The 15063-nt window shown below is 36.1% G+C and overlaps 1 protein-coding gene across 1 annotated transcript in view; it reads right to left on the bottom strand.

Annotated features, from left to right (window-relative positions):
• Positions 1–13489: 13489 nt before the first annotated feature.
• Positions 13490–15063, bottom strand: part of LOC100375977 (G protein-coupled receptor 54-like) — a 41520-nt gene continuing 39946 nt past the window's right edge. Inside the window, exon 3 of the mRNA XM_078011509.2 lies at positions 13490–14857. Within this exon, the coding sequence (XP_077867635.1) occupies positions 14244–14857 (614 nt within the window). The 3' untranslated portion in view covers positions 13490–14243. The remainder of the gene's footprint in view (positions 14858–15063) is intronic.

Raw genomic sequence — 15063 nt, 5'->3', positions numbered from 1 at the left:
AGTATTCACTGTGTTCGGTGTACTTGTACAGCTATTATATTCTCAGTATTCACTGTGTTCGGTGTACTTGTACAGCTATTATATTCTCAGTATTCACAGTGTTCGGTGTACATGTACAGCTATTATATTCTCAGTATTCACAGTGTTCGGTGTACATGTACAGCTATTATATTCTCAGTATTCACAGTGTTCGGTGTACATGTACAGCTATTATATTCTCAGCATTCACAGTGTTCGATGTACTTGTACAGCTATTATATTCTCAGTATTCACAGTGTTCGGTGTACTTGTACAGCTATTATATTCTTATTATTCACAGTGTTCGGTGTACATGTATAGCTATTATATTCTCAGTATTCCCAGTGTTCGGTGTACTTGTACAACTATTATATTCTCAGTATTCACAGTGTTCGGTTTACTTGTAGAGCTATTATATTCTCAGTATTCGCAGTGTTCGGTGTACTTGTACACCTATTATATTCTTAGTATTCACTGTGTTCGGTGTACTTGTACAGCTATTATATTCTCAGTATTCACAGTATTCGGTGTACCTGTACAGCTACTATATTCTTAGTATTCACAGTGCTAGGTGCACATGTACAGCTATTATGTTCTCAGTATTCACAGTTTTCGGTGTACTTGTACAGCTATTATATTCTTAGTATTCACTGTGTTCGGTGTACTTGTACAGCTATTATATTCTCAGTATTCACAGTATTCGATGTACCTGTACAGCTATTATATTCTTAGTATTCACAGTGTTCGGTGTACTTGTACAGCTATTATATTCTCAGTATTCACTGTGTTCGGTGTACTTGTACAGCTATTATATTCTTAGTATTCACAGTGATCGGTGTACTTGTACAGCTATTATATTCTCAGTATTCACAGTGTTCGGTGTACTTGTACAACTATTATATTCTTAGTATTCATAGTGTTCGGTGTACTTGTACAACTATTATATTCTCAGTATTCACAGTGTTCGGTGTACATGTACAGCTATTATATTCTCAGTATTCACTGTGTTCGGTGTACTTGTACAGCTATTATATTCTCAGTATTCACTGTGTTCGGTGTACTTGTACAGCAATTATATTCTCAGTATTCACAGTGTTCGATGTACTTGTACAGCTATTATATTCTCAGTATTCACAGTGTTCGGTGTACTTGTACAGCTATTATATTCTTAGTATTCACAGTGATCGGTGTACATGTACAGCTATTATATTCTCAGTATTCACAGTGTTCGGTGTACTTGTACAGCTATTATATTCTCAGTATTCACAGTATTCGGTGTACCTGTACAGCTATTATATTCTTAGTATTCACAGTGTTCGGTGTACTTGTACAGCTATTATATTCTCAGTATTCACTGTGATCGGTGTACATGTACAGCTATCATATTCTTAGTATTCACTGTGTTCGGTGTACTTGTACAGCTATTATATTCTTAGTATTCACTGTGTTCGGTGTACTTGTACAGCTATTATATTCTTAGTATTCACTATGTTCGGTGTACTTGTACAGCTATTATATTCTCAGTATTCACAGTATTCGATGTACATTTACAGCTATTATATTCTTAGTATTCACAGTGTTCGGTGTACTTGTACAACTATTATATTCTCAGTATTCACTGTGTTCGGTGTACTTGTACAGCTATTATATTCTCAGTATTCACAGTGTTCGGTGTACTTGTACAACTATTATATTCTTAGTATTCATAGTGTTCGGTATACATGTGTATATTTTCACGGTGTGTGTTTATGCCGTTATTACATGTAGTCTCCCTTCGTACAATATGCATTGCAATTGCTTTGTTAGATTACATAAGATTGATGTACACATTAAGATGCATTTTCTTTGTTGGTATATGTACTAAATATGGCGCAGTGTATTATGACCGGATTAATTGGTGACGTCTTCACAGTATTATGGGAAGAAGCTATAAACATAAATTCTTTTTGTAGGCGCAGCTGGTCGCCCTGGTGATGAAACCGGAGGTGGAGAAGATATTAGTGGTCTTTGAAAAGTAAACCTGTAGACGGTGTATATTATGTGAGCTTTCTGTCTACGTTCCGCTCGTTTATTTTAGTGTCATATAGATTCAGCCTTTAAAATGTTCAATTATATTCGTAAGCACGTCGTGCTAGATGTAGCCATGCAAACCTGGGTATTATAAGAAGTCCTCAATTACTTTGAATGCGAGTTTATTGACAAAAGCATTTTATCAATGAGTCCCGTGAGTGCCGTTTACTCAAACATCAGTTGAACGACACAAGGGGCAAGTACTGTGCACATGGGATATGTTGTCAAACGATTGTTGTTTGAAATATTGTAAAACGCCAAACAAAAAATGAAACTGACTCGCTTACAACTAAGGTATGATGACACGGACACAGGTGTAAGGTGTTATTGCATATAATTTAAACTCACAATAATACAGTAAATTACATGGAGTAATAATTAAGATCGAGTTTGTACGTGAACGTAATACTGAATATATGGGTACACGAACAACAATAGTAAAATATGAACAATAATAATAGTTGTACCTATAAACAACATGAAAATACCTCAGCCCACTATTGAGTTCATATATACAACACTTGTGAATTAATACATTCATGATTGTGTGGTACACTGACAAATGTTTTGAACATGTCTGAGTAAATAAAGTCAGTCTGATAACCGTGAACATTATTGGAATTCACTTGGTCAAAAAGCTCCGAACGTTAAGTCACAGTTGATTTCCCAAGAATAAAACCAGGGTGAATTAAAGGCTTTACATTTTCATGAAAATAATTTACAACACATTTCTCAAAAACTATTTCGATGAATAACAGTAACGAAACGGGCACAACATTTGCCCTCTTACATTAGAATTTGACAAAGACAGATTAAACAAATAAGTTATAGAGGGCGCCAGTTCACCTGCACAAGGACGAAGAATTTTAGTTGGTAAAGAATCATTTGAGACCTGAGTATATCCATTTTTTCTATAATTATGGAATTTTATCGTTTTTTGGGGCGAAAATGTACTCTATGGGCCCACGTATTTTATGTAGTTATAATATCTCTCTTCAGGCAACTTTAAGTTAAAATTTGTCTGTAATTTCCTCATTCAGGGTCAGAGTTGGTCTTCATAATTTCTTTTTTTATTTATTAAGTGAACATCCATGGCAAGGAATTTATGTTTTCAATCCAACCAACGCTCCAGATGCTCATTAACGTCCATTCAGTTGCATTTCACATATAATGTCCTTGTCAACCAAAAGTCATTTCTTCAACCGTGTGATTTGCCTTATTGTTATTATAAAGAAATCTTGGCTTATTATTTTCAAAGGAATTAAATCCCACGGGCATGAGTAGGGGGAAGTGCTAAGCTGAGTTAAACCGTAGTCCGTAAACAGGATACAGCAATGATAAGACACGGAATCCAATAAGGTCAAAGATCTCGTGTCTTTCTCAGTTATTTCAATTACGGCAAATATATACAACACAACCCCCTGCATTGCATATCATGGCGTCAAACGTAAAGTAAAATTATACACGTGATGATATCACTCTGAAATGACATACATTAGTGCAACTTGTCAATGTCCTGTTCGTGTGATGGCTATAATGAAAAAGTGGATGTGTATATAACGTATGTAGCTTCACCTAAGTGGCCAACGTGAAAGGTATCTGAACTTGGACTAACATCTGAAGTGTCACGTTATATCACAGAATCCATTTCAGATTTTCCGTGGATCGATTGAAGGAAAATTGTACATTACTGGTATTTTTCTATTAGTATATATTTGTCATCAACCAATAGTACAAATTTAAGTGTTGATGTGTTTAAGCGAATAGTAAAAACAGACATAAGTTTGACTAAAGATCGCAAATTTAATTTACAAATAAATACATAGGAACTGTATTTGTATAATAGTCTTCGGCGAAAATACACAACATATCGAATAGCCATATGACTCTACTTCTATAATAGCTAAAGTGACGGTTAATTGCTTATTCTTTTCAATTTCGTGCGAAACATTGGGCAATTTGTGTGCTTTGTACTGTAGAACATAACATATATCCACCGGAAGTTTAATTGTGACGTTGTGACTGTCGAATTGAACAAAAGCTATGTGTTCGAGACATTATGGAAGAAATTATAAACGCGTTTGTAACACATTCACGCACGTCTGTAGGAAATTCTACGAATGCATGAATTATAATGTTTCTTGGATGTATAATAAGTAAGAGCAGGGTCATGTATTTGATGAACTTTTACTAATCCTAATCCGTGTTTGATCTCAATTCAATGTGTTCTGTATATATATATTTGTATAATTATACATTATATAAGGATTATTACATTACAAAATTGAAAGTGTGACATTGCCACGTTCTAGATAGTAGGTCTGGGTCACAGTTTTAGCGTTATCAAGTCACTTTTAATATGATATGAATTTTTAAAATACGTATAAACGTACACCGCAACATATTATGTCTATATACAAAAATAACGCCCATCCAATTAATATACCACGAGATAATAGTTATGAACAAGTTCTGGTATATATATGTGACCAATATGTGGTGAATTGCGTAATATCAAGTCATATGCCAATATCGTTATCTTGTAAAATCAGTACCAAGTTATGCATCGTTTATTTCGAGAATAACGAAGTAAAGTTGTCTATAAGAACATTTTTTTATTAATTGGGTGATGATTCGGCAAGGTATATTAAACGACAAGGTTAACATAAACAATCTAACAATGCTTAGCATATGCTAAACTTATTCATGAGACACATGAGGAAAATCTACATAGCTATCTAAACTACCTCAAATTGCTCATACTGATATTTCAGTAATGCCGAGGTTGTGGTGTAATATTAGAACTATTTTACATAGATAAAACTTCTTTGGAATGTACATTTACGTTGGGTTATATGGGCCATGTTGAAATATTAATGATATATAAATATATAAATGGTAAAATCTTCACAAAGAATTGTCATATCTATAATATACAAATGTTCATCTCAACAGAGGTAGATATACAGTTTAGCGACCCGAGAGCTCATTGACAACCAAGTCATGTGATATACTCACTCTATATTATACGTGAGTTATTATCTCCTGTAAAATATGCTAATATTACACAGAGAGTTTTTATTTGCAGAGCTACGTCACAGAAGTTTTTATGTTGTTTAGGCGCGCACCACTGTACCCAATCTCCCAAGCAGATTTCTATTTCTACGAATATATTCGGTGCTCCGGCTACAAGGGTTTCTGGGAAGGAGAATGCACTGTACCATGTATTCCATCCTGTGTAACAAGGGTCACGCGCCATCCTCCGGTAACGGTGGTAGAGAATGCATGTATTCCTATGGACTATGCGGAAGCTGCTCTGGAACGCCCGTGTAACAGCTACAGTCGAGAAAACAGCACAAACTCAACTATTATACAATCCTGTACAACCAAATTTATATATGTTGCACATGTAGGGCTAATCTTGTTAAACTGTTCAGGACACTCCCAAAGGTTTTCGACCGTTGTTTTCACCGGTTGCGCAAACTCCTTCCCATATGTCTTTGCGCTTTACGCAATAGTACCTCTGTCACAGGCAGTCTTCAATTTTTTGGTGAATCAACTCACTACGCACGGCCATTTTCCTTCTGAAAACGTATTATAAAAAGTGTGGAAAAAAACGTATGTAAAAGAACCAAGAACCATTTTATCGCGGACTATGTTTTGCAAGGTAATGTTATTGTATGGAAATGGCGCACGTGATACACTAAAACTTAGAAGAAAAAACGTTCTGTTAACGTATATAGTTGGAAAAGAAACATGAAAGACTAATTTCACTGAAAAGGGTTTCCTATCACTTCCGTTCATCTTGTATTCTGGTAAATATTTCAACATTGCACTTTTCTAATGCAAGTCATGTATATTTTAACCTAAGTAACTGAAAATTTTAGTCGGAGCCAGGGCGTAAAACGTCTTATTGAATTGTTTAAAGTAACCGAGTGACGTACACATAACTTTATTAACCGACAGGGTCTTGTACTTCGAACATATTCGAATATGCAAATGAGTTCTATGCAAAGCTGCTTTGTGCAGTGATAATAAGTATCGCGTATCGATATCGTGGTTGCGTTTACCAGGCGTTGAAAATACCCGGATGTTCGCTCCCGAGAATATCCGCTACCAATTACCATCGCTTGACGTTTACAACCTCTAATTTATTTCGTTCTGTGAATATTTTTGTTTATATTGCCAAAGCCGTTTGAACAATCTCAGAGAATTGTTTGTGTGTAGAGATGTGTAGTGATAGAATGTGTAGATTTCTTGTAGTGCACGAAGTCAGCTTTATTTTTTGAATAACAAATTTAGGAAATTATGCAAAAAATGCACTATGAAGTTTGTTTAGTTGAGTTTTCACACAATATTGTGTCAGGGGAGACGTAATGTTCTTTAAAAGGGGTTGGCATAGTAGTTAATTGACCGATGTTTTAAGTAAGTGAAAGTGAAAGTTCAAAATGTAAAAATAGGAGATGTTATGCTGGGGGTAATGCCAAGTATCGGGATAGTTGATATTTCATGAAGATTTCATTTGATACTTAATAGGTTTGAACTATCATACCGTCATTTCTATATAGGTTTGTATATGGAGTTTGCATTGGTAATGACCGAAATTGATGACCCAACATTATTGTGGGAGGATTAATTAAACACATTATTTTTGCAGTTTGTTTACCAACTGTGCCGAAATAGCGATATCAAAAAGATGCATGGTATCTTTGGAAAGGTCTTTTTAGACTACGGTATAATTGGCATATATTTGATTTATTCACATCATAATTTTACGAACATTTAACTTAAATCCCAAAGTAATTCGAATGGCTCATGTACTATACAGGTTGTTCTATTTTTGAGAAACTTCTTGTGTGCGTTGTGTTGATTCACCAAGTATTTCTACAAAGACGTGGTGTAGCCGGCCAATGTGACGAGTTCCCACATCCATCGCGTTTCTTCGGTAGACGGATAACGTGGTTTGTCGGCTTCTTGGTCAGGTTTGTGTTTAATAGAATGGGAATCTCGTTTATTTGATAGAAAACAAGTTACGAACAATCTAACTTGTTTATATTAACTTTCTGTGCATGTTTATCCAGGAACAAATATTTTTCCGATGTGATCGGTTAAGTCAGATATATAGGATTGTTTGTCCATGTTGTTGGTGATTTAATTTATTAATCTGAACTTATTACACTGCGACACACATACCCGTACCTTAGTTTCCGGATCTGGCTTTCCACAAAGAGGGTGGTGTTATCGAATTAATTTGTAAAATATACAAGTTCAACCGTATGAACTAACTCGCTACAACGTTGTACGAGACTTTTACAAACATGTTATTTATAATTGTACACCTCAACGCATCAACTAGGAATAAAACTCCCATGGATGATGGAGATTGAAACGATAAACTCGGAAGAAAAGTTATGTAATTTCCGTCGTAATATAGCATATAGGAATCGTGTTGACAGAAGAGGAACTACAAGGGCGGCACGGTAGAAAAGTTACATCAATGACGGTACGCTAGACAAGCGACAATAGTGGCGCGTCATACGATTGACAACAATGGCGGTATGGCCGATGAATGAAAACATTCAGACGACGATCATACATTTCTTCTCTGAATGGTGTGTGCAAATTAAATATAACAATTCTGAAAAATTGGAGTACTTGTTTAGTTACTGCTGCTCCTAAGACAATGATAAAAACAAGCGGGATACTATGACAATATATTATGTTTTAATAATATATATGTTAATTGATACATATTATTTTACATTATTTGTCGGTTTGAAGCACATTGTTATTATTTCTGTTAATCATCTCGAAACATGATTGAAATTATTTATTTGCGTCAAATTCTATTTTAGCCGTGTATTCATTAAACATGCTAAATCCTCGAATCGCACTGCGTTAATTCGCCATCCCTGTGGAGATATCTACAAGTCTCGTCTCCATTAAGGGTGATATATGTGGTGATAATTTTGTCAACGGGTTTCAATGTCATTTAAAAAAAATAATATACCAATTATTTAAATATATATAGTTGTTGAGACTCTACTAAACAGTGTAATAAGATTACCCCTATATTTATAACATATATACATTCGTGTGCTCGGGATTACATCAAAGTTGAGTTTGCGCTGTTTCTTCGACTTCAGTTGTTTTCACCGGCTCTTCGACCAGCGTTCTACAATAGCTCGCACAGAGCCCATATAAACACATGGTACAGTGGTGTGCGCCTTAACAACATAGAACGTTCAGTGACGTCGCTCCGCCCCGAGGATATACACATGTATCTTTAATTAATCTACCATTTTTTTGAAGTTGTTACTATAACAACGTATATCCTGTGAAACCCATTCTGTGCAGCGTCTGTGTAACTATATCAATGTGCGTGCCCATTTCTTAGACATAGGACGTAGGCATAATGTTTTCAGTCGTAGGCCATTAGCTACTACAGACCCTTTAGAAATATTCCTGCTGCTATTGATAGAGGGCGCTGTGAAGCTGCAAAGATTGGTTTCCTATTATCCCATGAATGAAGATTATTATTATTAACTACTGGACATGAAGTACTAAAAAATATTTTTAAACTTTACAAATTTGTCTACCATGATTTACATGGTGAATTTGATATTGTTATATACTCTATAGTTGCACATTGAGCATTCCGGTAAGAAGTTATACACGGCGACATGGCATACAAAAACGCAAGATAAGCTAACATATTAAAGATAAGTGCTGATTCTATGAGGTTTCCAGTTGTTGTTACTTACGCTACTGAAACGATCTGAAATGTATATATTGTCGATCTTTTGTGAAATTCAATAGTTACCTCACATGTATATTTCAACCTGAATATACCATCAAGCCGCCACATCTTTAAACTAAAAGCCAACATCTTATAATCTATACAGAGGAGCATAGGTCTGGCAGTTTTCACTCCGTACATATAATTTAGGGTCCATGATTAATCTCTTATGATAAAAACAACCTGTATGTATGCGAAATAAAATACCTTGTTTACTAACCATTTAAAAGTTGAATGCCATACCGATTCATGTTAAGTTTCACAAAATCACAAATAGAAAATCACATTGCTGGTTGCGAGAAATCGGCAGAAGAACTAACCTGAAAGTGAAGACACATAGAACGTTCTAGCCATTAGTAAATAGTGAGTAAATAAATATTGTACGAGTTAAAACTAAATTAGAAATACGCTAACATCGCTTGAACTACAGTACTCTTTTCGCCCAACTTCCCACTTTATATTCGACCGCTTATAGCGTAAAGCTAACCCCAGGAACAGCCTGTTACACAAATTCTGTGAAAAAGACATAACCCTGGGGTCAGTCCGATTAGAATAAGATCTTAGTTTATTTTGATGATTTTTTTTTTCATATATTTATTTTATTATTTATGAGTAGTTAGTTTATTGTAAGTTTAAGTTTTAGTAATCACCCAAAAGATGTTAAAATGGCGATATTTCAATAATATTTAATATAATAACTAACAAATACAAAAATTGTTTATAACAGACGATGTTTACTGTAGACTGTAACTCTAGAATACCGGTGTGTTCTAGACTAAAAATGGAAATTAATAATAACAATGATAAAATTGACTTATTCAATTAATATGAATTGGTTTTAACATCCTAGTCCAAATTCAGTCACTAAACGGGATTAATTTAAAATATTAAACTTACTTTTTTTCTGAAGATTGTTTTGGTGAAATCAATGCTATCAGGGAATAACACAACAAACCTACTAAGTGTATCTGATGCTATGGAAATTGACAGTCATCGCGGTTCTTGGATTATGCCACATTTCTATGCTAATTCAATGCCAATTTCAATGTTTCCAAGGTATCGGATAAACGCAAAGCATACTGGGAAAGATACTGTTTTCTGTGTTTGCTGAAGCGAGAGGGCCTCGTAACTTTCTTTTCTTTTTCGGAGTACCCATGTGTTTTGCATTCTAAAGTGGCAAAGCGACATAGACAGGGTGAGAGTTGTTGAACTGTGTAAAGGTCGTCTATCTCTGTTCCACTGGCTCACGTAGTTATGGTAACCCATCGTCATGTCAACAAATTCTTCCTATAGTATGACGTCATATGTTTACATTTTTGCCAACCAGCATGCCAATGTGTGATAGCAAATGTAACCTGATCTGATGAAAGTCTAACGCTGATCATGGAAGGTACTCCATGCGCTGATCATGGAAGGTACTCCATGCGCTGATCATGGAAGGTACTCCATGCGCTGATCATGGAAGGTACTCCATGCGCTGATCATGGAAGGTACTTCATGCGCTGATCATGGAAGGTACTCAATGCGCTGATCATGGAAGGTACTCAATGCGCTGATCATGGAAGGTACTCCATGCGCTGATCATGGAAGGTACTCAATGCGCTGATCATGGAAGGTACTCCATGCGCTGATCATGGAAGGTACTCCATGCGCTGATCATGGAAGGTACTCCATGCGCTGATCATGGAAGGTACTCCATGCGCTGATCATGGAAGGTACTTCATGCGCTGATCATGGAAGGTACTTCATGCGCTGATCATGGAAGGTACTTCATGCGCTGATCATGGAAGGTACTTCATGCGCTGATCATGGAAGGTACTTCATGCGCTGATCATGGAAGGTACTCCATGCGCTGATCATGGAAGGTACTCCATGCGCTGATCATGGAAGGTACTCCATGCGCTGATCATGGAAGGTACTCCATGCGCTGATCATGGAAGGTACTTCATGCGCTGATCATGGAAGGTACTTCATGCGCTGATCATGGAAGGTACTTCATGCGCTGATCATGGAAGGTACTTCATGCGCTGATCATGGAAGGTACTTCATGCGCTGATCATGGAAGGTACTACATGCGCTGATCATGGAAGGTACTCAATGCGCTGATCATAGAAGGTACTCCATGCGCTCATCAACACAGGCTGGCAATCTGAAAATTTTGCTCATAAATTGAAGACCTCTGATTCTGTTTGTAGATGCACCCGTTTATTATGACGTCAATTCTCTTTCGTCATAACATAGTTCAATTACCCCCAATAAAACCGCAAATAACTCTCGTAAAACACTCCCTAGTGATTCGCGGCGTTCTCCCAGTACAGTCACGAGCGTGTTTATTACGCTCTAACTTAAACAAACGACACATTTCGCTAGATGACGCACTGGCATTGGTTCTTCACAGAATACTACATATAACCGGTGAACAAACATTCTCTCCCATCCGATTTTGTTTTGTGACAAGAAAAAAAAATAGAGTATGCGGACATTGATAGCCTAGTGTTGGTGGAATTAAAGGTTTAGTGAATGCACCAATTCCAATAAAACTAATTTCAATAAAATTCAACTTATACTCCCCCTTGATGGAGCAAATCGTTAAACATGTTAGACAGCTTAGGTGAGATCAAATGACAGAAGAAGCAACTTGTGATAGACATGCGTGTTTATTTAATCAAGAATGCTGTATAAACGTTTGCAGGTGGTGCGTGGAACATGACAAATTATAAGAATTTGAAATAAATTCTAATGTCTGTAACGAAAAACTTCTATCTGGTCTTTTTGCAATTGATAGTGCTTTCAATTATCGTTTTCCTAATGTCTCAGAGTTCCCAAGCGACCGCGATGAACATTTGTTAAATTACTCGGGAGATACTCAAATTGGTTGTCATTCAACTGTCCACGTGCAACTGAATCATTCGTTAGACAAGAATTATAGAAAATGATAATCGTAGTCTTGGTAATTATTCAATATAAATGAAAATTACCAAGGACTGCGATTAGTATTTTTTATATATTATATTTACCATCTTAGCAGGCTTCACTAACTTTAACATCTGTTGTAAGTCAGCATGGCGAGATAATGTCATATCTTACTCGTAACCTTATTTTTTTATTTTGATTGTTCAACTTTTTGCGATATTTTTAAATAAAGACGCATTGCTTCCCTGTTTAAATGACCTGGTAATATTATTGATTTGACAAAGTACATACCAATTTCAGTTTCACTTCCCATCACAACAATTATCGAAACATGAATATGCAACTTTGAACACTTGTGCATATAAGAGTAAGGATATAAGAGTAAGAGCATCAAGATATTTTAATTTTAAAATTAATATGTAAAAGTGAAGTATTTTTGTACTCACTAAAATCAATTTGACGATAAATGCTTTTGTATTTATCCCATAATAAACAACATCTGTGCTTTAAAATCACCATCAAGTTTTCATGGAGAAAACATTTTTAGAATTTCAAATAGTGATTTCGTGTCGCACCGCGTCTCGTAACTCATAGCGACGACCACCACCCTTTAATGAACTGATTGTTTTGAGACGAGGTCCTATAAGAGTTCGAGGTGCACAAAACTCGTCCATTAATTTACGATAGTAAGAGTACTCTAACAAACTTATACCGCGAGTTGGGGAGTTGTTGGTGTTGTTTCCCTGTAGCGTCCCAGTCGCGCGAGTTAGGTAACCCTCTTTTGTACCATTGACGTATCATAGTGAACTACACGTTACATTTGACGACAACTATCCTGCTTAGCGAATCCGTTAGTCAAAGAGTTACCATGCGTCCTCATACAACTACACGGAAATCAATGCTTCGTGTCCAGCTCTGAAAAAAAATCAATTTTAAACAGTGATGATTAATTAAAGTATATTCTCCACTTGTAAGAACAAAACAGTTTATTAGTAAACCGACGCGGACTGTTCAGAAAAACAAACAAGTACTTTTCTAGTAAATGTTGCTTGTCTTGGACTCCTACTAGTCCTAGGTGCAAAATCAGTCCTTTATCAACCTCTAACTATCAGTTAGCGTATATTCAGTGAGTAACATTGTTGCCATTGCTTGATATCGGCATATTGACAAATTAGCAAACAAATTACGTAATGTAAACATCAATTCTCGGGGGAGAATATCCGGGAAAAAAGGTAGAAAACTCTAAGAAAACTGTACTTTTGGATAGTGTTGAAACTCTCTAGAACAGTGTACACGTTCTTTGTATGTGCAACATCTATTAATTTGGTTGTTCATGACTGCCCTTGAGTTGAGTTGAGTTTGTGTTGTCTGCTCTATATTAATTGCTTTCACCGGCTCATCGACCGGCGTTCCACAGCAGCTCACACAGTGCTCATAGAAATACATGGTGCAGTAGTGCGCCTCCAAGAAAGATAGAACGCTCGCTGACGTAGGCCCGCCCCGAAATGGGCTGTAGTTCCACAGAAATTTTCAAGGCAGATCATAAAGAAGAGCTATTTATGTTTGCCATGTTGCGCGATGTGTTGTTATGTAACCCCCGCTGCTGTATATTACAAAGGATCGGTAATTACCGTTCATTTGACCCATAACCCAATGCTTAACCAATACAGATGAACCAAATTACACAAATTCATATTGAGACCATTTATTGATTGAGAAGATAAAGACATATCCACGTTACAATAATATTGTCATTACAAGAAAACACATATTCAGCGAAGATGACAAGTGCAAACTGTTCAATACGTACCAGTTCAGGTGAAATGCCGTGTTATAAGCTGAATCATATATGATACAGTACGATTGATTATTGCAAATGGCAATGGATTGGCACTAAATCCATAAGCTATTAACAGATTTTAGTAAAATCATGTACTCTGGCACAGGGAATACCATAATTTATACTGTTTATATTATAATTCGATCGTCGGCAGGATGTGATTAAACTACCCGTTATGTCGATGAACTCCAAATACTTACATTGAGTCAGAATAATTGTATTTCGTAAGCTACATGAACACGACAATGTGTGAGTACCCAATCAGATCGAACAGAGAATATACGAGAATATTTACATATATACAATTGCTAACAATTTGTGTAACACTACTGTTTAACTTTTGTGTAGTACAATGATAGACTTGTAAGTCTGCATTTCCTCTATAATTCCAGAACATCGCTATTCACTGGGAGAATTACATTGCAGTGTAAGTGTAATGGAGGCAGTACTCACTAGTTTTATAGTGTTTGTAATTAATTTCCTACCACACCATTGCATAACTGTTCGATATAATGGAATAGTGAGTGTTGGTTACTATAATTATACAATAGTATTATAATTAATATGTCAATTTCATTTTGATAAAATTAATGCAGGAAAATGTCAAATGGAAGTTTCTTCAAGCGGTTTTCTTGCGTCATTATTGACCTTTCTGCCATTACCATGACGACTGTACACAACAGTGGTGTGATATTTGTCAAACTTCTTACTGCCATCCGTTATATGAAATATTCTTTTGAAGTATCGTCTAAAGTTGTTTCCCGTGAACGCGTACACAAATGGGTTGACACAGGAGTTGGAGTACGCGAGACAAAGGCAAAATATTCTAAAATATGCCAGAGGCACTGATTCAAATGGGTAATTCCCCATATCAAATCGTAGCCAAGAGTTGACGGCCTGGATGGGACCCCACGAAACCGCAAACAAAAGAACAACGATGAGTACAGTGCGAGTCACTTTTTTCTTTCGGTTCATTGTCTGTTTCGCAAGACCATCGTCATATATAATTAAAGATTGTACTTTCCACACTTGTTTTAAAATAAATGCATAGCAGATAGCAATAATGAACAGCGGCAGTAGATACAGCATTACTAAACTATACGCCTGGTAGATAGTTGACGACAGCACAGACGGGAACAACTCCGTACATATAGTCATAGTCCCTTCCTTATACACCTGGAAATACATGGCTATTGGAACGTGTAATAAAAAAGAACCTGCAAAGAACAATACACAACTATTTAAACGTGGTCAATGAGTAGGTTCTAAATGAATAAGATTGTGTAGTTTATGAAAAGTCTGGGATTGCTGTGATCGTGAAGCAAATTTGCATAAGACGTGTGTCTAACAGTTTTGTCTGTATGATGTTTGACCACAGCCACGTGAGTAAGACGTTCGGTCCCATAGGTATAGTAGTGTTTAC

This window comes from Saccoglossus kowalevskii, chromosome 13, assembly GCF_978046115.1.
Source record: "Saccoglossus kowalevskii chromosome 13, keSacKowa6.1, whole genome shotgun sequence".
NCBI lineage: Eukaryota > Metazoa > Hemichordata > Enteropneusta > Harrimaniidae > Saccoglossus > Saccoglossus kowalevskii.
The sequence above is the reverse complement of the archived record's forward strand: the minus strand, read 5'-3'. Positions and strand labels throughout refer to the sequence as shown.